Below are 23,696 nucleotides of genomic sequence, written 5' to 3' on the forward strand. Positions count from 1 at the left end.
TTATATTCTGTCACTTCACTACCATTAAACTTGACCTCAATAACAGTTGTGAACCTATCACACCTACTTCAAAGTAGGCATGTGTTTGCTTAAACAACATGTTAATTCCAAGGGCTTTGTTCTAGACAGGGTTTTCTACTGCTGAATTAGTGCAGCTGTAGAAAAACTCTGCTTGACAGACTGGAGACTCATAATCTTCAGAAAACTGCCCTTTAATGATTGTGGCGCCTGTCTGTGGCTCAGGAGTCCCCTTTCTTAATTAGACATTTACCAGAAACTGGCAATTGAAATTTTCCTCTTCACTTGACGATGAATAATGCAATGCCTCTGTTAGGATTTCTCTGGAAGATACTCTTTATTGCATGTTAGAGGAATATTTTGGTCATTAAAGGAACATAAACAAGATGTGATATGAAATAAACAAAATGCCTAATGGTCACCTGTGATATAAACTGATACTTTGACCTACTGTGCACCTGAAATATCTTACTGCTTCATAATCTTCCTAAAATCTACGGTGCTTTTCTTCTTTACATTGAGCAGATAAAATGCTTAACCATAGCATAGCTTTATTTGGAATTTTTTTTAAGTGATAAATGATTGAAAAGATGAGTTTTGTAATGCTTTACACTTATACATCTGTTTAACGCTATAAAGCAGGTGGCAAGAAGTCACAAGGGAGAAGGCACTAGGGACAATCACTCTGTGCTTTACTGTCACGTCAGACATGGGCTGGGAAAAAGGAAACATATGGAGTAATGAAAAAGTGGCGATTTAATAAATGTGTTTTGTTGTGTTCATTAATAATGAAACAAAAGGTCAGGCTTCACTTTCACTGGGACAGGACAACTCTGTGTTTATACGTACATTGGGATTGTTCCTTTCAGAGACTCAGTGGGTAAATGTAAGCAGATCCACCTAGTCCTCCTGAACCCGGTAGCCAGTTAAGGATTTGACAGGAGGGTGACAGAATAAATAATATAAATTATACATAAATTTTAACCAAGACTACAATATTCAGTACTTTAAAAAGTGACTGTTGAAGGAAGCCTTCCTATTAATGCAGTATATCTTTAGGCAAAAAGCCAGAGGCCACCATCTAAAAGAAAAATGGTAAGCATTATGGCAGTGTTTTCTTACTTGTGTCAATCCAGTGATAATTCCGGACGTGGACATGTTGTAGGTGATTGGACACATTGTCCACTGGCACAGGAACTGGACATTCTTCATTCCATTTCTAATTGCTGAAACTTCTGGCTTTACACTGAGACACCACCTTAGCTATGTTCAGTAGCACTCCATTTTTCAGACACTACCATCAGTCTCCTTGGGAACACTTGAGAAATAAAATGCTTCACAGAAAGAGTAATTGTACAATCAGACTAAAACCCTATTTGGTTTATGCATTTTCATGGATCATGTGCATTTACACTGAGTGAATTAGCTCCTACAGCATCATTTTAGAGAAAGTGAACATTAATATGTTGCAAGATCACAGCTGATAAGAAAGCCTTTTTAAATTTGGCAGAGTTGCTCGCAGAGTGCAACAGAAGCTCTTGTACCTGACCTGACAGTATCTGTGTAACTGCCATCAATTTTAGCCAAAAAAGGAAAATGAAGGTCTTTTTATCAACAGCACACTATGAGAATTCTAGGCCATGGTCAAGCAGCAGGGACTGGAAGGATAGAGTCAGGTGGTGGTGGGACTTCTACCTACATGACACCTTCTGAGGTTTGTGTTCTTCAGCTGAGAACACTGCTCTACTTCTGGGAGCAGATGGCCCAAGGTTACAAAGCCTACTCTGCGGATACCAGGTAGCTACTGAAGGAGCAGGCCCTCTTATTAATGAACCCACTTGGATCTGTCACTGCTGCTGGGTTCCCAGATAGCAGCACTGGGAGTTTTTTCCATCTTTTCTTGGCAGCAACTTCAATAACCCTCTTCAGCACAGATATCTTCAGAGCTATCCACAATTGCTCTTTCCCTGTCTTACATCACTGAGACATTTGTGGAAGGGAGGGAGTGGGACGATAGACTCAAAAACTACAGACGATGAGCAACCATGCAGAAATGGGAATGTCGTGAATTGGAGTGGTCTTAAACACGGTGTCTTGGAGATCAGTGTTCAGGTTTCAGTTGTGGTGTGCTCTCGTTTCAGTTGTGGCGTGCTCTCATGTGGCCTCAGGTAGATCACTAACTTGTTTTGTATTTCGTCTTCTCATCTGTACAATACTCCTTTTGTCTTTTTGCTTGGAGCAGGCTCTCCAGAGGAGGCACTGTCTTTTGTTCTGTGTTTGCATAGTCTGATATGCTACTAAAATAATATTAGTATTATTTGAAGGCCTGGTCTATACACCAACTTGTAGTACTCCGATTTTAATTGAGGTATGGTGTTAAATATTGCTAGACTGTCAACTATTTGAACTGTAGGTGCTGGAAGGGCATAGCAGGGGAAAGCTCCCTTGAAATATCTCTTACTCTTACACCATGCTCAAAGTACCCTCGGCATGCCGCTGTTGGAGAAAGGTGACTGGTCTACAGGGACTTTTGGCCTGATTCAGTACAAGAATTGGTTTCTTATGTTACTCCCATTTAGCTTAAATCCATGTAACTTTACACCCTCAACTAAACAGATTAATCATTTTATGCTATTTACTATCATTGTGTATTATTTTAAACATAAATATAGGAATACACAGCTTTTAGAAAAGTCCTCATTTGTAAAAGAGCTGTAATTTGCTGTACTAGACAAATACATAGACATAGCTTTTGCCTCTTGGGAAGAGCACATTTGAGAAGGGCAAGAGCATTTCGATGCTCTTGCCCAAGCAGCCCAAGGTGCCCCTCTGGAGGCATAGTGCTGTACGTGGGCAAATGTAAAGAATGAGAGAAAGTGGGTAATTGCACTTGCTGAATTCTGGTCATTAGTAATTCATGATTATTTATGGCTGTCATTTGTACCTCATAAGTATAATTGATTGGCTCCCTCTGGGTCATGCTACTGAAATGGCAGAAAGAGTCATTAAAAAGGGAGGGCCTGTAAACTTCTGTCTCAGTTTTATATGGACCAGGCTTTATATAAGCCATGAACAAAAGATACACAAAAGATCACCTTTTTAATGCTGGCAAAATACAAAAAAGTGTTTCTGCCCTGATATAAAGTCATTTAACATGATGAATGCATATTTGAGAAAAAAGGGCTCCAAGTAAACTTTGCTTATAGAGAAAGTACAAGAATCCCAGAAGCCCCAGCATTACTCTAAATCTGTATTCATTGAAACAACTGATAAAATTCCCCTGTGATTATGTTTTGAGTCATGATACATAGGAGCGGAGCCTGAGAATCCCACCAAAAGCAGGCACATTTTAGTATGCTATATACAGTACTGGTTTGTTAATAGGTACATGTGCTAATTACTAGCAGAAAAAAAAATTCCTTTATTTCAAGGTTCTTTCTCCTAAGATTTTCCCTTTGGAAGTTAACGGTTTAGAGAACAAATGTATTCTGTACTCTTAAGTAAAGAATTTTTCTTTGGTCTTAACTATTTTGTCATGGATGGCTCACAAGGCAGATGGGAAATGCACACACATGGAAACAGTCTATTACTAAACAATATAATTCTGTTTTTTTGAAAAAGAGAGAGACTGTCCATATGAGGGAAATAAAAGAGGGATTAGATGGAACTGCAAGAAGAATTAACCTATATTTTGAACCTTCTTTCTCCAATTCCTGAGGAAAAGGGGGTTTAGAAAATGGGCTTTTTGCTGCTCTAGTTTCTATAAAAATCTTTAAAGTTCTGCTGCTTTTTTCTTAATATGCAGACTTCTTAAGAACTTGCTAAAGAAGTGAATCAGACCATAAAGAGCGTTTTAAATGGAGCACAGACATCTCTAGTCTAACAGAACTAGCATTTTTATAGTGCACTTCCCAAGGATTTGCATGCATTTCTACAAAGAAAAGCTGCTTACTCATTCTTAAGCAAAAAAGTTTTTTCTCTGTGACATTTGTGAAACATAGAAGAACCAACAAGCTGTACAATGCATACAAATGTTTACCATTCATGACATTAAACCCATATAAATCAGTCTAACTTGATGGATGGAAAAATAATTTTCTTTTACAGAAACCTTTCTAGTTTCTGTTGCATACCACCAACACCCAAAAAACAATGTTACACACTATTTAAGCAAAAATAAAGTACTAAATAATTATAACTACACACAGTAAACTCTTACGCCTAGGGATTTTCTGGCTTTCTCAACCTTTCAGTTTACTACTACTGCCAATGTCCAGAGTTACTTCATCTGTCCTATTGCAAGTGAAGTTTGCACATGCTTGAATGCAGAACTCCTCGCCTACATTCACTGAGTGTCCTGCCTCATTCTCTTCTGCAAACCTCCTTCTAGCACGGTGCTGTCCTGTTGCCCTTGCATCCCCTCTCCAGGGCTGCACGGCTCCCAGGGGCTGGTGTGCGTGCAAGTGGGAAACTGGGAATCAGTTTGAGGAACATCTGTCTTGTGTAAATAACCCAGGTGTGTCAATTCTGCTGTGACAGGAGAAGAGAAAGAACAAATACTGCGTTTTTCATAGGCATTGTATCAGAGGGAAAAGAAAATAAGAATTGGTGGTAACCCGGAGGAAATTTTGTCTATATAAACAAGTGGTACGTTTTGATATACCTGAAAGCTCCCCATTTATGTCAGCCATCAACAAAGTGGCAATTAATTAGTCTTCTCTAAGACCCACCCAGAAAAATAAAACATGTAAATAGCTTACCTGGCAAAATAAATAAACAGCAGCTACTGATAAAGTGACATTTATGTAATAGCACAACTGTGTACTATCTTATCAAAATATCTTCCTCATACCTTAGACAAAAATAAGAACATGTTTTCTAGTAACAGAGTACAATTCTGTCATCTCAGTCATGGCTGCAACCCCTGTTGACTTGCAGAGGAGGTCCAGCCTTGTCGTCGCAGCGTGAAGGCTGGAGGGCTCCCAGCCTCCAGACCTCAGGAAGACTTGGCCTGAAATTAGCATCTGAACAGTGGCAGTTGGCTCAGGAATTGCTGAAGGATTCCAAACCTCTCAGTAGAATAATTGTTAAAGTAGAAGCACATGTATATGGTATGAAACAATGTGAGAAAATCTGTCTTCTCAAAAGGTATTTCACTGTGACATATATCCAGAATTAATAGAGGAGGAAGGAGATTTCAACAGGAGGGATGCCAAATGCCTCGCACAGTTCTGACAGAGAGAGAAGCCATTGTATATCTAATACCTTACACACTTGCAGCACCGTAAAATTATATGGAAAGCCATGTCTTAGCTAGGTAGCGCAAATTCTTCACAAGCCTAAAAAGACATGAGCTTCTTTCCTGTTTTTCTTCCTTTCCTTCTTGTTGATTCACCCATCACGGATTCGTTCTTTCTCCCTCTCCAGTGGCCATGTGTACTGCAGCATCCTATACTCTGTGATACATATGCATCCAACATTAGATGATGCAGGTTCCTAATACGTTGCAGCTGACAAGCTACTTAATAAGTAGTTACCAAAGCAAGACAGATTTGAAAACAGACTCAAGAATGCCCTTGGGTCTTACCAAGATTACACCCAGCAAAATCCTACTGCCTATTTTTACTCTTTCATCTCCAAGGTAGCTCTCAAACTTTTCCAGCCTTTTTCACAGCTCTTAGAAGTTTGATCTTAAACTGTAGTCACATTGTATTTGTTCCTTTCACATCTCCTAACTGTCGTAGGCTGTTCTTCAGCAGTTTCACCTGATGTTTAGGGTTCAACAGTGAAGTTCATCTGCTGCTTCCATTTTCAGCCAGATACAGCATATATTACCATCTTTTTTTTTTCTTTTTATTAATTCCTGTTTATTTTTCTCATCATTTGCCTCTTGGAAATAGGAATTAATGAAATTCCCATGACTGAAATGAGAGTTTAAGACATCATTTCCATTTATTTGTTTGGTGGGACCCTCCATTTGGATTTGTGTCATGGCCTCCCCTGTTATACCTTGTTGCATCATCTCTTTTTCTCAATTACAAATATACATCATGTTTTACCTTAATTGACCATGACAGCATTTTCCTTTCCATTATCAGAGTTTGGCCATGCCAGTTGAATGCTGATGGCACACTCGGCTTCATAACATCTTGCTTTGCTATTGTACTCATCTCTGTTTCAGTCAGAGCCTGAACTGAGACATTGCAAAGGCAAAATTCCCAGTGCCTTTAGTGAGCATCAAATCAAGCTCAAGTGACTATTGTATTTTCATTCCAAGTATTAAAAGAAAACTTCTCGGAGACACTGACCTCCCAGACAGGATTATGCCATGTTTAGCTGTAGATTTCTTGCTGCCTTTGCAATGTAGAATTTAGGTAGCGTGCTCTTTGTACTTTTGGGCAAAGGAATATAACATACAGTATATACTATAAATTACTATACTATAAATACTATTCTATTTCATCATCATTACATAATCTATATTTTTTTAAAAAAATCAAGCATCCCTTCCTTATTTACTGTATGGTCTTAATTCAGAGTATTTATCTCTGTGTCTCAAGCAGTTGCTAAGCCTACTATCTGGCTCCACCACAAATTTCATCAAGGTCCATTCAGTTCAGTTTAACTGCAGCTTTCTCCATATTCAATATATTTTCAATGCAAAGAAGGTCCAAAAGCTAAGCATTTCAACATTTCAGACAAGTTAATTTATCCATCTTTTTTGCCATGAAAGATCCCATTGTCTCTGTCACATGGCATGTAATGTTCTTAAGAAATTATGCATATTTGTAGTTTTTTGCAGTCTTCTCAAGCATTCATATGCATGGATTTTCTTTTCTTCTGTGTTATTTCAGATGTAACTATTTATAAGAAAGAATTTTGCTGAGCACAGTTCAGCAGCATTAGGAATAAAGTCTATGATTATAGAGCCACTATTTTTTTAACAAAGTGAAACTGTACAGATATATTTATTGGCTTTTAAGCACTGGGAATAATTGTTTGTCAATTGTGACAAATTTTCCAGATAGAAACTAAACATCGTAATCAATATCATCTATTTGATGAAGTTTCGGAAGGACTCAAGATTAGCCACAAGTACTAACTCTACATGGATACCAGAAATCAGGGCATTGAGGTCATCCCAGTATATTTTTCTTCTGCATCATTTTTGTGCTACTTCTGCATCATTTTTGTGCTGCTACTTTTTCTAGACAAAAAACCAATTAGCACTGTTATACATAAGCAGACTTGAGAATTACTAGTTTTCATTATCCAAATATTGCAGCATTCCCATCCTCATGTCCCTTCAACGGAAAATGATATTATTGATGTGCTGGGATGGGAAATAGTAAAGAAAAAGTAAATACAAACTATTCACTGCTCGGTATTTACCACAATGTGGCAGTTACCACAGGTTTTTAAGGGCCCAGGTTCAGACAGTGTAATTTCCCTGCTGTAAATCACTTTAAAGCATATTTTTGTATCATTGCATGTTCTTCCATCATTCCACATTCAGAATCTAATGGTTAACAGTGATAGCTCTGTGCAACCCATTAACTCTTATTTTGTTAGTGCAGTTCTGAACACATCTAATAGGTCGGCAGTCCACCATGTTGGCCAAGCTTGCCGATCCAAACAGAAACTTGCAGAGCTAAAAGGATTCCACCCAGTTTGAGTTCCGGAATCAGTCTCTTGTAAGAAATCCACAGACCGACCCTGAAACCATTCATCATGTGAACGGCTCCTGTCTGGAGAATTGTTTGCCTAACATGATGTGGGTGCTGCCACATTTCATAGAATTACTAACTTCTAAAGACAAAATCCCCAACCATATTTTAGCAGTGCATTAAGAAACCCATAATAATAATAATGGTACAGTGAGTTATGCTTTCATTTTACTATAATCCTTGCTATCTTATCAAACCCATGATATAAAATTGTATATACATCAAATATAAATCCCCCTTCAGAGTTATTTATTTACCATGCTCTGCAGAATCCTAGTATTCTGAAACGTCTGAGTGGAGATTGTCGAATACAAATACCCAGTGAAATGCTCAATTCTGACTGGGATCCAGCAATACAAGATGAAATGTTCTAGCAGAGCAGCCCTGATGCCATTACATACAGACAGCACTTTTAATGTCCCTGCCCCCAGGTTTTCTCCAGCCCCTCTGTTGGGGCTACCCTTGTACCAAACAAAGCAGAACAAGGTGAGCACATGCTCCTCACCAGTCTGATTCACTGGCCGGTATCTACAGTTAAGCCACTGATGAATGGGCATTTGTGAAAACCCACATGTAGCAGTTCTGCTGTGGCTGCTGCCAGAGAGGGAGCTCAGCAGTGGCAGCCTCACAGCCTGCAGCAGCAGGCAAGCCTAAGAAATGCTGAGCCCCAACCAAAAGCCAAACACCAGAAAGTCACGAGCCTTTTCTCCAGAAGGTCCCCTTTGCAGGAGGACAGGTTTTAGATGAAAATTTAGCTGGCTCTTCTCCCAAATTCTAAGATCTGGTCTCACGTCCTTCTGCCTTGCTATGCAGCACTTTTTTCCTGCATTATCAGCTTGTAGAAAACATAGTCAGGATACTACTGAGAAGTAATTCTTGTAGTAACAATTTATGGTACAGTCCAACTACCGCCTGTTCCCTGCCTGATATCAACCTGACGCTGAAGTTATGATTATTGGTATAAAAAGTATATATGAAAGCACAAAGAGGATGCCAGTGCACAGATTTGCAGAAATAAAATGTCCTAAGGAACCCACACTAAAATATAGGCCTGTACTAAACTGTAATACAAGTTCATTACAATATTGGGGAATAAACTGGAAAGCTACCCTTTGCATGATTTTACCAGTTTTTAGCACAAAGATGTAGAAAGCAGCTCACATGAAAAGCTTCCTGCTCAAGAGCACATTTCTGAAAAACACTACACTTGCTGCAATTTAGATTCTTTTATTTTGATTGCTTGTTGGATTTAGTTGTACCAAAAAAAAGATTAGGATGCACACAGTAAAATATGCAACATTTAATTTGCAGCAAATAACACAACTGGAACCATAATCAGCATTTCCTTTTTCCAGAGAAAACATTACACTGAACTTAATTTTACAGCTGTACAAATTGTTTTAAAGTAATCTGCTCAATTGGACGAGTTAATGATATTTAATTTGACCAGGCCAAACTTTATATGCTATGCATTACTGTGAGCAATTGTGGTCAATACCAGTGTTTGTGTAATGTAAATCTAATGCTAACGCCTTCCATTCTTAGCTGGCTTAACATAAAACCTGGTGTCATCGCCTAAGATGAACCAAAGATGACAGCGTAATAAGTGTTATGTGCACAAGGTAATTCAGCAGGAATTTAGCCTTTTCAATCAATTCTGCACTCGATTTAACCCTCTTTGTTATTACCCAGCTTTTTGCTGTGGGCAACACGTTAAGTATGAGCTAAATTCAGTTACTGTGCTGAGTAATGTTACTCATTCAGTTGCCCCACTTACTTTAACGGGACTAAACATGGCATAGCACAGCGTGAACTAAGTGCTATCTGATACAAGTAGAGATATCAGAATCTGGACATATATTTTAGAGTTTTCAATCATATTCAATAAGCTAATGTGGCAGAGTCACCACATTAGTATACATTTCAGACATGTACAAAAATGATTAAATGACAGAGTAGTAGCCACCACTAATACCTGAGGCTAGACACTATTGCATTTACAACCAGTCAAGGCAATTCATTATTTTTATGCCTTGGAAAAAACATCCTACTCTTTCATGCACTTCCATGCAGAAGGCAACAGTTTCCACTGTGCAACTCATACCTCTGATTAAAGATACAGTAATGCAGTTGAGAATAGCTGTCTGATTGGAAAGAGTGCAATGTAAGACATCATTCATAAAGAAAAGATATAAACAAAGTATGCTGCTTGATGAGAAGGACTGCTATGATTGGGGTCCTCACTGTCAGTGCTAGTAGCATCTTCAAATCTCAAATTGCAGTTTACCTCTACATGTCAGCCAGCACTTGCCCCAGTCCAAAGAACATGACAACAATTATATGATAGCATGATGCTTTAGGATTGTAATTTCATTATACAGCTTTCACTAACACATTGGTCTGGGCAGCTTCTCTTTAATTGTTTCTTTTCATCGGTATTAAAATGCCAACAGTTTGCATGTTAAATTGGAGTTACCAGTGGTTCGCACTATGTCTATAACATAGTTCTTTGCATATGAGCCCACAGACCTTTTGGATTTGCAGATGTCTCAATAAACAGGTTGAAAGAATTTCAAAAGAAATCTCCATGTTGGGCTGGAAACAGCAGGAAGTGGGCACACATTCAGTCTTTTCACCACAGTTGCCTTTTTTCAGTTCATTCCACACTGTTCATTGAGTTTAGCTCCTTTAAAATTACAATCCGTGCAGACACACAGAGAAACATTAAAATTTCTCACGAACCAAAACTCCAAATGAGAATTATGGTTCTACAGCTTTATAAAAATTCTGACAAATATGACCTCATCTCTTTCACAGCCCCTGGGTAGACTTAGATACTTATGGAAGAATTCATTAGAAACCATGTGAGGAAGGAAGCTAAGCATGAGTGAAACGCAAAGCCAGAGTGGGCTGGAAGTGCTCAAGACCTCTCTCTGGATCAGGAAGGACACCTCTGCTTGCCAAAGATTTGAAACCGTAAACCTTGTACTAAAATTGAATGCCTCATCGTGGTTTTGCTGCTGTGAACAGGAGCTTCGCTACTGAGATAGGAGGGATCTGTGTTCAAATTCTCTTCAGACCCCCACCTTCCATGGTGTTCTGTTTTGTACAAGTATTCACTCAACCAGCAGATGATGGTGGTGAGATCTGGGGATGGGAAATGGCCAAGCTACACAGACAAAAAGTGATTTTGGAAAAACAGCCATGATTGCTTTTTCTATGATTGTTATTATTTCTATTGCCTATCCCAGTATAGGGATCCCATCCCTAAAATGCAGGTTTTTTATTGCAGTGAATGGGTACCATCATGATGTTTCATCTGAAAAATTGTTTATCGGACACAGATATATAATTTTGTAATTTCAGCTCTTGTCCCAGTAGTTCTGTTTAGAAATAGGGTTAAAAGATTTAAAAAAAAAAAAAAAACCTAGAAAAATTACAGGATAATCAATAACTTGTTTTGTTTGAACGATACCTGAGGGATTTCTAATCTGCAAGAAACAAATGGGATGCTGGTTTGTACTTTAGCTCAAAGAGTGAGCCCAGTAAAATCTAACTATCTAAATAAAAAGCAGAGAACAGGATTTGTAAAGTTACTGTAGTGAAAGGGGGGAATGAGAGATGCATAACATTGCATAAATAGTTCCTGGTACTTGCTGTATGTACCTTTAGATGGAAGCTGAGACTTTAAAATTAACAGCCAAACCCAACAAAGATATCCTCCACTTTCTGACTGTTTCTCTCATTGCTTTGCTTGCTTTCTTCCCGCAGGTCAATGGGAAGGATTTATCTAAAGCAACACATGAGCAGGCTGTGGAAGCATTCAAAACGGCCAAGGAGCCCATTGTGGTGCAGGTCCTGAGAAGAACTCCACGCACCAAGGTCTTCACTCCTCCTCACGAGTCTCAGCTGGTAGATGTGGGCACACAGACAGATATCACTTTTGAACACATCATGGCTCTAAGCAAGATGGGCTCCCCGACTCCACCCGTCTCGGTGCTAGACCCGTACCTCCTGCCTGAAGAGTAAGTAACAGTTTGTGAAGCCCTTGAAAATCCTTGCATTCCTTAATCTGGCACGTTAGAAGTAGTTCACAAACTCACCTTTACTTGCTGGTGAACCTGCACTCCCAGAAGTAGCTAGGATTCATACACCATTGAGCCATAACTCAAAACTTTTCCATTTTTTGTACACACTAGCAAGCCATTACTCACATGAGTAATGCCACTGAGTCACAACATGGCCTCATAAAGCTCATTTTTTGCTGGCATTTGATGGATAAAGTTATTGCTTCTTGTAATTCCTCTCACTGCCTCTTTGGGTTGCTTATGTTTTAACTTTATTTTTTATGGCTGCCATAAATTGTGTAATGCTAAGAGCTGCTACATTCTGTTCCAGTGTATTAATTACTTTATTATAACCCTGCAGCGATGTTACTCAAATAAATTATTTTCTAGGACTAAAATTACTTACCAGTGCTGTCATGGATGTTTTAGAATCAAATTTTAATTATTGTTAATGGTAGTTTGATGCTTTTGTACTTACAAATAAAAATGACAATTATCTCCTGGCACACACACACCACGCCCTCACACGCTGTTCGAGAGGAAAACAGCTCCCCAAGGAACCCATGCAAATTGCCTGTCATCTTGCCACGCATCTCCACAAGGGAAAAAGTAATAGAAAGGGTTCTGAACGTCTCAGTTGCTGTGTATGAGAGACTGTGATCTGGTCAATCCACAGCAATACGTGGTTTTGAGATGGTCCTGTACATGGTGAGAGGCAGTGCTAATGTGCACGTGTCCTGGCTGTGCAGTACAGCTCTGGAAGGGGAACCCCACAGAGAGCCTGAGCTGCAGACATCGGCACACAAACACCCCAGCACGCCACTCCAAACATCCCTGTCAGTGCTCCTAGGAAATAGAGTTTGACTACAAACAGGCACCAATCCTGTACTGCTCCTAAGTGACTTTCACGGCACGTTAACATTCACACATTCAGCCAGGAACTGGGCTTCTGTGTGCAATGTCTGCTCCTCTCATGACTCTCAGTGCTGATTACTTGAAAGATGGTTCCATCAGATATTACTGCATGGCCACCTATTCCCAGCCCATTGAAAAGTGAAGCACAGCTGCATGTTTTAGTGGAAACATTTGGCAAAAGGCTAGCGTTAAGCTTGTTTGCAGTGAACAAGCAGCAGTGCTTAGAGCACTGTGGAGAGGACACATTCTTGGAGCACCTACACTGCATACCCACAAACACATTTGCAAGAGGGGTTTCAATACCTGCGACTTTCCAACTACAAAACCAAATACACGAGGAAAACGGCAAAGACTAATTCATAATGAACCATTTACATTGCAACATGCCTGCATAATACCAGCTCAGTCCTATCAAGTAACTTCATATTGCCCCTTAATCGTTAGACATAGATTCCAACTGCTAGCATCATCGGTGGCCTTACTTGGAGCTGTAGATGTTGGTCTTAACCACATAGCCTGCCTCACGGATATCCCTACGTACAAGGGCAGCCAGTTAGCTATTCAAGTATGCTGTCACCCAGCACGTGCAAGCAGTCATTTTTTTCCTAATGCTTCCTGTAACTTCTCCAAATCCCATTCAGAGTAATCTAGCCGGCATATAACAGCTTGGGTGTCTTAGCCAATTAGCAGGTGCTGTTACGTAAATAGCCTCACACTTACAAAGAAACATGTATCTAGTTAACAGAGAATTAAAGGGAGTTTACTTTCATTGCAGAAATAAAATTCCAGCATAGAAAAAAGCGATCACAAGAGCATTACACTGCCTACAACTTCCAAAGTATAGACAGTGAAACTGTCAGAGAGCTCAAGTTGTGAAAAGCAGCATGCCAATAGCGAATGGCAATATGAAGAGTGGTGCATATTGAAATAGTATTTAAATCATTATGCACAGCCTATTGCATTCAAATCAATCAATAGAATGCTGTTGATCCAAATATTTGGGTGGCAAATTATTTTTATAATACTTAGCAATTTGATACAATTTTGTGTCTTTAAGGCAAAGTAAGAATACCAAACAAGTAGGCAAGGGTGATTTTACTTGCATGTCTGCAAATAATCTGAGCTTATAAGTAAACAATCTAGTATTCCCTCTCACCTTGAACCCTTGCAAATATCTGCCCACTTAGCTGTCACCTGGTACCCCTTTCCCTACTTTGCCGCTATTCTGTCTGTGTATTTTGTCCCCAAGTCAGCTTTACATTTGGAGAAAAATCATTAATAAATGCTAAGACTCTTTACAAGTCTCATTCCTCATCAGGTGCCAAATGTTTTAGACTCCTCTTATAATACATGTAATTTTGTTTAATACATTTATTAGTGTAAACAATATAGTGTATATAATTAACCACATGCAACTTCTTGGTTTGGTTGTTAGTCCGTCATGTTCACGATGACTTGCTATAAGCTTGGAATAGATTAATATGCTAACTAGAGTACTGAGTGCTGTCCTAAAATACACCTTTTTTGTCCAGCCATCCATCAGTGCATGAATACTATGACCCAAATGACTACATGGGAGGAATTCATCAAGAAATGGACCGAGATGAGTTGGAACTAGAGGTACTTAGTCTTTAGTAACTATTTCATTTGCTGAAAGTTTAACATGTGCATATCATGGTCTTCATATTGTATATAAAGTGAAAGGACATTTCAAAGCAGTTATTTGTAATAACATTGCTCATTAGTTACTTTGCAAACCTTACTGATACCTTTAGCAGTGTATTTAACTATGTGCCATGGACTGATGAGCCAGATATTCAGCTAACAAATTAACATAAATAATGAAGTCACTGATTCCATTAATTAAATTCTGTATAACAATGCTGATTTAGACTTTCTGAAAATCTGAAAGACTTTGCAGGTCTACTGAGTGGCAGGACCAGTTCCACATAGTCACAGTAAAAATGCATGAGTTTCCCTTAAATATTCGCCAGCTGAGAAACAGATGTTCTTGATCATATAATTCTAGAAGTATTTTAAGTTTACAAGACAAGACCAGAATAGATATGCCACTATGCTAAGCTGTTCCTCCCTTTTTCATTCCTGAAAAGTTACATATGTATACATATAAAATTACAGATAACAAAAGTTGAACCAGTCATGAAGATATGCAAGTCCTTTTTCCTGCCAAATCTTCAAAAATCACTTTTGGTTTTAGTGCTTGTATATCCTATCAGAAGTTCATCTTCAGTTTTCTCATTCTTAATTTTAATAACCTGCTCCCAACCATTCAGAGTACAGCATATAAATTGTGGGCCTTAGTTCTGCAAGATACTTAAGCAGTACTGACCCACTGAAGTGTTTTTAATCATTTGTAATAAATAGCAGTAAGGTATCTCAATACTTCTAAATACTGCCAGCAATGTCTGACCCAGCTAATCCATTCAAGATTATCAGTCGGTGAATAGTTTACTCTTAGCTTGCTTGCACTTCTGATTTCTTAGATCCTGGTCCTGCTAACGCTTATTTGTCAAAGCAAGCGATGCTGACCTGTCTGTAGCTCTGTTTAAATCAGTGGTAGATTTATCAACAGCTTCAATGGGAGCAGAGTTCAGTCGTTCTATGAGCACAAAGTTGTTCCCTTCTATAAAAGTGTTTGCAGGATCAAGGACTAAAACCCCATAAAAAGTTTGCAAGCTGTTCTCAAATTCTGCAGATCTGGTAGTAATTCATCTCTGTATACAAAGGCAAATCAAAGTCAGGATAAAATCAAAGTGCCAGTAAAACAAATGCTGTTTAGCAGACTTCAAGGCCTTACTTTTCAAACAAGTGCCTTTTTTTTTCTTAAATAAAAACAAATACAGTATAGATTTCAGTCTTAAGGAAAAATGTAGAACAAATTAGTATTTTCTGCCAGTGTCTTTTCAAAATCTATCTTCTAGGAAATCTAATATTGTGGATAAATTATATTGCTTCCATTAGAAGGTCAACCAGTTGAGCTGAAAACAGTTTAAACACATACACTTCAGTAGCCAGATGTTAATATGCCTTAAATCACGACATTAATAATTTTGACATTGATATAGTACTTGATGGCAAAAGGTGATCAGCTCAGTAACACAAGGAGATGAACATTAGAAAAGTCTCTGTAGCCTAACAGTATTTCTTAAAAACCACTAAAGATTCTTGTTCAAATCGTGGAGACTATGATCAATGGTAAGGTCAAAGTGCTAACAGGGACTCAACTGGCTAGTTGCTTTTTTGTTTGCCTTTTGACAGATATGTTTTAAAAGACCACAAAGGCACTGTTTCATTGACTGCAGCAGGAATGTCTAAAGAAAGCAAGCCATCAAGTCAGCCTTGTGGGCTTCTATGTCCATAAAATGTGCTTTGAATTTAAATCAGAACCTCCTCATCTAAACTTTTATGGTCTATAACTGACCGGTTAGTGATTCCTAACAAGTAAACAAGACAAAAAGAGTGAAATACCCAAGTTCACAACAAGCTTCTAATGTAAATATCCATAGGAAGGAATTTATGCTGGCAGTATTGCCAAGATGACAAAATTGTGTTCTCGGTTTTCTCTCTCATCATTTATCTTAAAATTGATGACTCAGAGGTAACTGCCATATATTTCCTACTACAAAAATAAATAAATACCATTTCTTTTCTTTTGAAGTTTACATGCCACAAGGAAAGAGGGACTAAATCCTGAACTACTATTTTATTATAAATTAAAAGCACATTCATTCTTCACAGAGGCCCAGCCAGAAGTCATTTCAGGTTCATAAAGGAAGAATAATGTCACTCCAGGATTCCCCAGCAGCGTCATGAGTTAATATGTTTATTCAAACAAGTCTGTCCAGCTGTCAGACACGCAGCCCAAGTGAGGGCTTTCTCAGTGTGTTAATTTTCTCAGATGACAAAGGAGAACATTCTACATCAAAAAGGGGGCTTGTTCTCTCACATTTGACTTTGTCTTTCCTCTTTCCTATATGCAACTTGTATGTAGGTCCTGTTTTCTGAGTAGAGAACTGAACTGAGCTGAATGGCTAGTTGAGACTAAGTACAGCTTGGAGATGAAAAACTACATGAAATGGTTGCTAACTGCTAAGAAATCTCCCTTCTGATACTCTCACTCAGTCTTGGACAGAAGTGAAGTCTTCACTTCAAAAGACTGAAGAAGGACAACAGATTCATTCAAATAGCTTTTTGCCCTCCCAGCGCACAGCTTGCACAGTGTTCCCAGCATGAAACCACAACATCTGATCAGCAAAAAATGAACACATTGAGCACCAAAATCGGTGCTTCAAAATCTGAAGTTAATACTTCACGGCTTTTAGGAAACCATAAATAAAAGCTGAGTACCAGGGTTTCGAGCTCTCCCCTTTATGTACTTTGCTACTTTGGTTGAAAGTTTTCTTCCATTTCTCCAATAATCTATTTGCCAGGGAGGGGAGGAGGCAAGAGGTAATTATTGGAACATGGGAATCAGTAGGCTCCATCAATTTTTATTCCATCCTGGTTGTAAAGCATCTGAAAGGACCTTTTGTGCAAATATATTTCTTCTCTGTGGAAAAGTCCCGCTCTGCAGGGAGTTGCACTGATCAGGAGCTTCTCAAGGCATTAGTGTGTCTCTGAATACAAAAGACTTCAGCCCTAGCAGTCCTGCTCCAGCGGTGGTTGAATAGGTAAAGGTTTAAAAAGCAGTACCTTCCTTCAGCCTCACAACTCTACTTTCTGAGACAAGTATTTGTATATTCTTTGTCTGGAACAAATCCAAAAGTGGTAAAACATTTCAACTTGCTGAAAGGTTGTCCTCCCTTAGCTCTCTGGAGGACTTCAACCTGGCCTTAACACCTCTTACTGCATGAGAAAGGTCTTAATCGTGGACCACTGGCAATCTGCTTGGCAAAGAGCCTGGGCGTCCTTCAAGTTACCTTACTTAGGCATCCTAAACCCTTTTTCATCAGGGTGAGAAGCACTTTTCTTCAGCCTTCCCCGGCACCACTGATGACTTAAGCTAGTCCAGTCTCTGTGGTCCATCAGAGAATTACCATCATAGAGCTGGGCTGGCACAGAAACCTCTGGGTAGATTTTTCCTTCTTCTCTAGGGCAAAGAATTTTGGAAAGAAAACCTGTTTTATAAAATTTTCTTCTCTGAAAAGTGGAGGGATGGGGGTTTTGCTTTTTACCTATGTTGAAAACCACATTTATGTGAAAAGACAAATGTAAAGATCACTTTGTTTAGCTTCAAGACAGCAAGAACAAGATTTTTTCTCCTGCTATACCAGGGTCAGTTGCCAAAAGGTAGTGAGAAGGCCTCATGCGGTATAAAAGGAAATAGTTCTTTATATTTATTTCCCTGCCATTCTTTTCTGGATAAAACCTATCAATGGAATAGCAAAAAAGTGGGCCCTGCTGGTCAGTTATGTCAGAAATCAGCACAGAAAAAAAAATCACCACTTTTTACAGAGACAGACAAAAGGACAGAGTACTTCTCATGCAAGCTTTGGATAACGCTTTCTGAATGTTTGAACTTTTTTTACCCATTGTCCTCTCATTTCAGATTTCTACTGCTCATTTCTGTCTTGTTAGAGAAAGGACTTTGATTTTTATAAATTTGCAGGCAAGCCATAATTTAAATCAGCAGTACAATAATTCAATAATCTGTTGCAAATGAAGGATCTTCTGAGCTTATAGAGGTTAATTTACATCACTTACTCCTAATTCATTATTATGAGCGGTTGCAGGTATAATGTCATAGTGCATGTTCATTTCTTCTTGTCTTGCTACAAATGCCATATGGATTTCGGTAACTAGCTCTTTGAGCCCTCCTTGGCTTTACATTTGATACGGAGCCAATAATCTTTCAGACAGTTGTCTTGTGCAGACTCTGTTTTGAAATAGCATACAAAAACTTCTCTTGAACATCTCTCAAAATGTCACTTTTACCTGATCTAAAGAAGCAGATTTTAATTATCTGTGTATGTAAAAGTTATATCACATATGAAATTTTTACATGTATCATATTAACGCAGCCCCGACATAACTGCACTCTGTGGGTGCCACCATTGTCTGCTAACTAATTTCTGCAGATCTAGACCAGGTGTTGAATACTTCAGTGTCTCCCTTCTGCAATGTAGGCAGCTGATGTATTTCATATTATTTTATACAGAGTTCATGACAATAGTATCTGAGCCCCAGCTGAGCACTAAATAGTCTTTCATCTCAAGACTGTATAGTACACCAGACTAATCTGAAAGAGCACAAGTCTAGCTGGATCTCTGGAAGCAGTCCAGCTGCTGCTGTGCACACAGCGGCTGCTGTCCGCAGCGGGAGCGCAGAACACTGCAGGCTTGCAGGATCAGGCCTTTGGGCTGTCCAGAAGCGCAACGCTGAAGACAGAGGAGTAAGAAATAACAAGTCCTGTACTTTTCAGACATGTGAACTTACACCTTCAAAGTTCTCTAGGCCCATATTAATTCCTAGAGTTTAATTAATTCCTGGTACAATTACACAAGCTACTGTAATACCTGCACTTGCAGGTACTAGTTTTCTATTTTCCCCTTTCATGTATCTGTGCATTATACAGACTCAACTCTGAATACGGAAAATAACCTTTGCTTTGAAGACTCCGGTGTTGATTCTTCAACTCCAACTGGAATTGCACACTTTTATCTCTCAAATATTTCAAACCTTTATGGTTATATTAAAACTTCACTGACTCAAAGACCCACAGAAAGCAGCTGTTCCTATCTTTAAGTACACAAAATTATCATATTTGGGTAGCATCAAACCCACTTATTCTATTCCCACTAAGGACTAGAGGGATTGTACCCAAGGGTAAGTCTGTCAACTAATTCCTCATAAAAATTCAAGTTCTAAACACCTGCTCTAAAAATTTTTTGTTTGCTTTAGCCTTTTGCTGCTTTATTTGTGAGTGTGTTTTTAAACAATATATATCTCTTTTCCTTTTAAAATATATATTATTTAATTTACCAGATGATTTATTACCTTCCAGTATATCACAGGTGATGTCTTATAAGGATGGTGCACTTTAAATATAAACCCATACTTATTTTTAAATTATAATAATACCTTTTATTAGTTGTACGCTGTTGGAAAAACACCGATTGTTACTCAAAACATGTAGCAGGTAAGAATGAAACTAATAGCTTGCTCCCTCCTCTCCTTCCGCTCCAAAAGGTGCTGGCAAGTGTTTATGCTTACATAGAATCTATTTAAATAATGAGCAAGTCACCGTGGTTTTTTTGTTTTGGGGTTTTTTTTTTAGGTTTTGTGGCATTTTTTTAACTTTATATATATATTTTCACCACCAGTATGACAAAGAGTAGAATGAGCTACAGCACTAGTTTCTTGCCACTATTTCACTGCCGTGTTTTCAAATCAGTAAACTGTATAAAAACTTTACTGAAAACATGAAATCTTTTTGTTAGAGTATGCAGGAAATACGGGGATCATTCTAGGCCTGAATTAGGCCCAATGCACAAATTCCCACCTCGTCCCCAGTTTGCACCATGATTAAATGCGGCATATTGACTGCAGTGGCGTTCCCAAGGATCAAATGAGATCAGAATCAAATCCACTTTGTCTCATCTTTTCTCCTGAAGAATTTCCATCTCCTCTCTAGAAAGCTCCAAAAGCTTTAGAAATCTGAAAAAAACCCTGACTATTAAAGCATTGTGTTCAAACCTTTAAGTAACAAAAGAGGGAGAAAAAGAGCAGCAGTTCACCATGGATACTATTGATTGAAGCCATTTAAATACCATCTGAAATGTCACTGACATTTACAGCTACGTTTCTTTAAAAAAAAAAAAAAGAAATTACACATGTTGACAAGTAAATAACATGAGATTGCTGATCTTGGCAGCTGTCATCTAGACATGCCAATAAATTATTCATATCAGCTTGTTTTATTGTCTTGCCCCTTACAAATGGCACAGCGCAGGTCAAAACAGAGAGACATTCAGAAATAATGAGTCATGTTATCAGGACTTTTCCACTGGAACGGACGGGTCCAAGCACAAGCGCGCAGTTCAGGGTCTGCCCTTGGGCTGGGACAGCCCTCGGATCCCGCACAGGCTGTACCCTCTTTCTCAGCCTGCGTCCCTTTGCCCCCTCTGCCTGGTCCCACTCTTTGCCTTCGCAGCAATGGGGCTCGAGCCCCACAGCCGCCTCCTCTGTCCTGCCTGGTGTTAGCTGCAGAGGAGCGGGACCTTTCAAAGCCTCGCTCGCTGCCAAGCGCTCTTCTAAGGGAAGTAAAATCCACAACTACAGTTGCTATTACACCTCTGCCCGTGAGGAAACATCCTTTCTCCCTGTGGCAGCATCCTCAGGACTGACATAGCAGTCGCAATAAGCTGATTAACGGTTAAGCGCATTAGGCTCCCCAGGGTCCTTAGGCTGCCGGGATGTCCCTCAGAAGCAAGAATGCAGAGCTGAAAGATGCTACATGGATGGTCACGCTGACCGCGCATCAGCCAGGAGCATCCCACAGCTTGTAGGTATCTCCACGGATTTTACAACCCTTTAGACCAACCAGTGTCACAGAGCAGCAGCAAATGTAGGAAAAAAATAACCCACATTAAATCCCCATGGCAAAAAAGCAGAGAGGAAGAACATATATTTTTAAGATGGCTTAAATGTCTCCAAGACTAACAAGACCACCAAAGAGCACTAGAATGATAAACCATGACCTGCTGAAACCAAACCCTTGCAAGATATTGAAGTGCTTATTATATTTCTATTACCAGTACTGAATGCTTTGCTGACAATATATTGATCTTCAGTCACGCTTTTGAGAAATTTATTACATCATTTCAGGAAAATTACACAAGTTAAAGTAATAGAGTATTATATTTTTATCTGAAAAGCCAGAAAATTTCCCTGCTTATAAGGAAATATATATCAGCCATAGCAAATATTGAAATCATACTTTATAAGTATTTTAGCATTTGAAGTCTTACCACTACATGAAATATAGGTAATTTTTCTTCTCTAAGATCAATAAAAGGTCTGTTTTCAAAATGACTTCATATTGATTGAAGGGTCAAAAATGCCCCAGGTATTGATTGTCTGCATATAATCACGTTTTGCTCAGTAAGTTAACCTCGTCTACAAGTGAAATGAAAAGGGATCCACTATATCACTTAAGCAAAATATTTTCATTGTGTTTGAAAAATTGCTTTCATCAGTCACCAGTGTCTCACTGACAATGCATTTTCTTCTTCTTTTCTTTTTTTTTTTTTTTTTTTTTTTTTTAAACCTCAGGAAGTAGATTTACATAGAGTGAACAGCCAGGACAAGCTTGGCCTGACTGTATGTTACAGAACGGATGATGAAGATGACATGGGTATTTATGTGAGTGAGGTAAGATCGAGCTGATTTCTATAAGATACCATTTGTCTTTTAAACTGCAGTGTTGGGCATTTAAGACATTTGTCTTCTGTTTGTACCATGTTTGACAAACACCCAGAATGTAGTAATTGGAAGAAATCTAATTATTTTTTGTTTTCGCTAGACTGTGTGAAATCCTGCATCCATTGAAGTCAAACTTCCTTATATTAACATTTAGTGTTAATTTTTCCCCTAACAGTCTCAGCGTTCAATTTCCAATGACGTTTTCAAAGTATTTTTAACACACTCTCCCTTTAATTTTTGTTTTCAATTATTCCAGAAAAAATATAAATTTAAAAAAAAAACAACCAAAAGCAACACATTTTTATTTGAAAAGATTTGGGGCCCATTTGTCTCTTTTTGCCCCCTTTCATGAAATAAGTAGCGTTTTATACATAATCATTTTATCATGTAGATCCATTTCAAATTAGTAGCAGCAGTTTGGAGAAAGAAACTCATAACTAAATCTAAAATCTTCCATTAAAATGCATCACTTAGGACATAATCTTTCCTGTTCTGTATGCAAAAACTGGTTCTAATCAGAGCACTGTGTTATAAAGCAAGATATTAAATTATGAGATAACTCGATATGCAAACATCATAAACCTACATTCTCTGAAGACACATCTCAGGAAGAAATGTTTTGTTTTTGACTTGATGATTTTACTTTGCATTTCACTTTCTCTGACATAAGCAAGGAAAAGTCATGTAATCACTAAGTGAGATGTAACAACCACAGATATAGCAGCAATGACAGACACACTGACTTACAGTATCAGTCATACTACCAATACTGGGTTTAAAATGGGAAGTAAATACTGTGCTCTCAAACCTTCAAAGCACTCACAGTTCTCTTATTTTGTAGATTGATCCCAACAGTATTGCTGCAAAAGATGGTCGACTCCGAGAAGGGGATCGTATTATTCAGGTATGTGTGTAAATGGTTAAAAGTCTGCTAACACACTGTAATCTGCTGCAGTGTCTTTATTTCAGTAAAATTTTTACAAATAATTCCCTTCAGACTGGTATTCATATGCTTCCTTTTAACTTTCTGAGGATATTTCCCTTTCCTCTGCTGTACCTCGCTTAGATTTTGATAGTCCTGGCCAGGTAAAGCCCTACATTGGCCCTACTCTGTAGGCTAAGCATTTTGTCAGTAGATGTCATCTGTTTCCAGCACATACCCTGATACACTTCCACTTTTAAGTCTTCCTTCTACTACGGAAACCCTCTATTTTGGCCCAAGTAATTATTCCTCTTTGCAGAATCTCTCCGGGGAGCCCTGTTTATTCACAGGGATGTTAGTACTTGTTCAGCAGGCTGAACACCCAGTGCTGTGTGCCAAAATGAGTCGTCGTCCAAGTGCAACAATCCTACGCCATAGGGGCTTTGTCAGAAGTGGCCTATCTTCTGCACAGACACTAACATGAGTAGAGGTCCACATCCCATTCAGTCTTTGGGAGCAGCATCCACAGCCTCACCTGCCCCACACGAGGACATTCCTGTTCCTTTCCACCCACCAGACCTGATGTTACGATTCTGCTCCTGC

General features: G+C 38.7%; 1 protein-coding gene across 1 annotated transcript in view; it reads left to right on the top strand.

Annotated features, from left to right (window-relative positions):
- The window catches only part of PDZRN3 (PDZ domain containing ring finger 3), a 146,979-nt gene that overhangs the window by 118,327 nt on the left and 4,956 nt on the right, over nucleotides 1-23,696 (top strand). Inside the window, exons 4-7 of the mRNA XM_072875762.1 lie at nucleotides 11,517-11,770; nucleotides 14,260-14,347; nucleotides 22,022-22,120; nucleotides 23,013-23,075. Coding sequence (XP_072731863.1) covers nucleotides 11,517-11,770; nucleotides 14,260-14,347; nucleotides 22,022-22,120; nucleotides 23,013-23,075 — 504 coding nt within the window. The remainder of the gene's footprint in view (nucleotides 1-11,516; nucleotides 11,771-14,259; nucleotides 14,348-22,021; nucleotides 22,121-23,012; nucleotides 23,076-23,696) is intronic.

The sequence above is a fragment of the Ciconia boyciana genome, chromosome 11 (assembly GCF_034638445.1).
Source record: "Ciconia boyciana chromosome 11, ASM3463844v1, whole genome shotgun sequence".
Lineage (NCBI taxonomy): Eukaryota > Metazoa > Chordata > Aves > Ciconiiformes > Ciconiidae > Ciconia > Ciconia boyciana.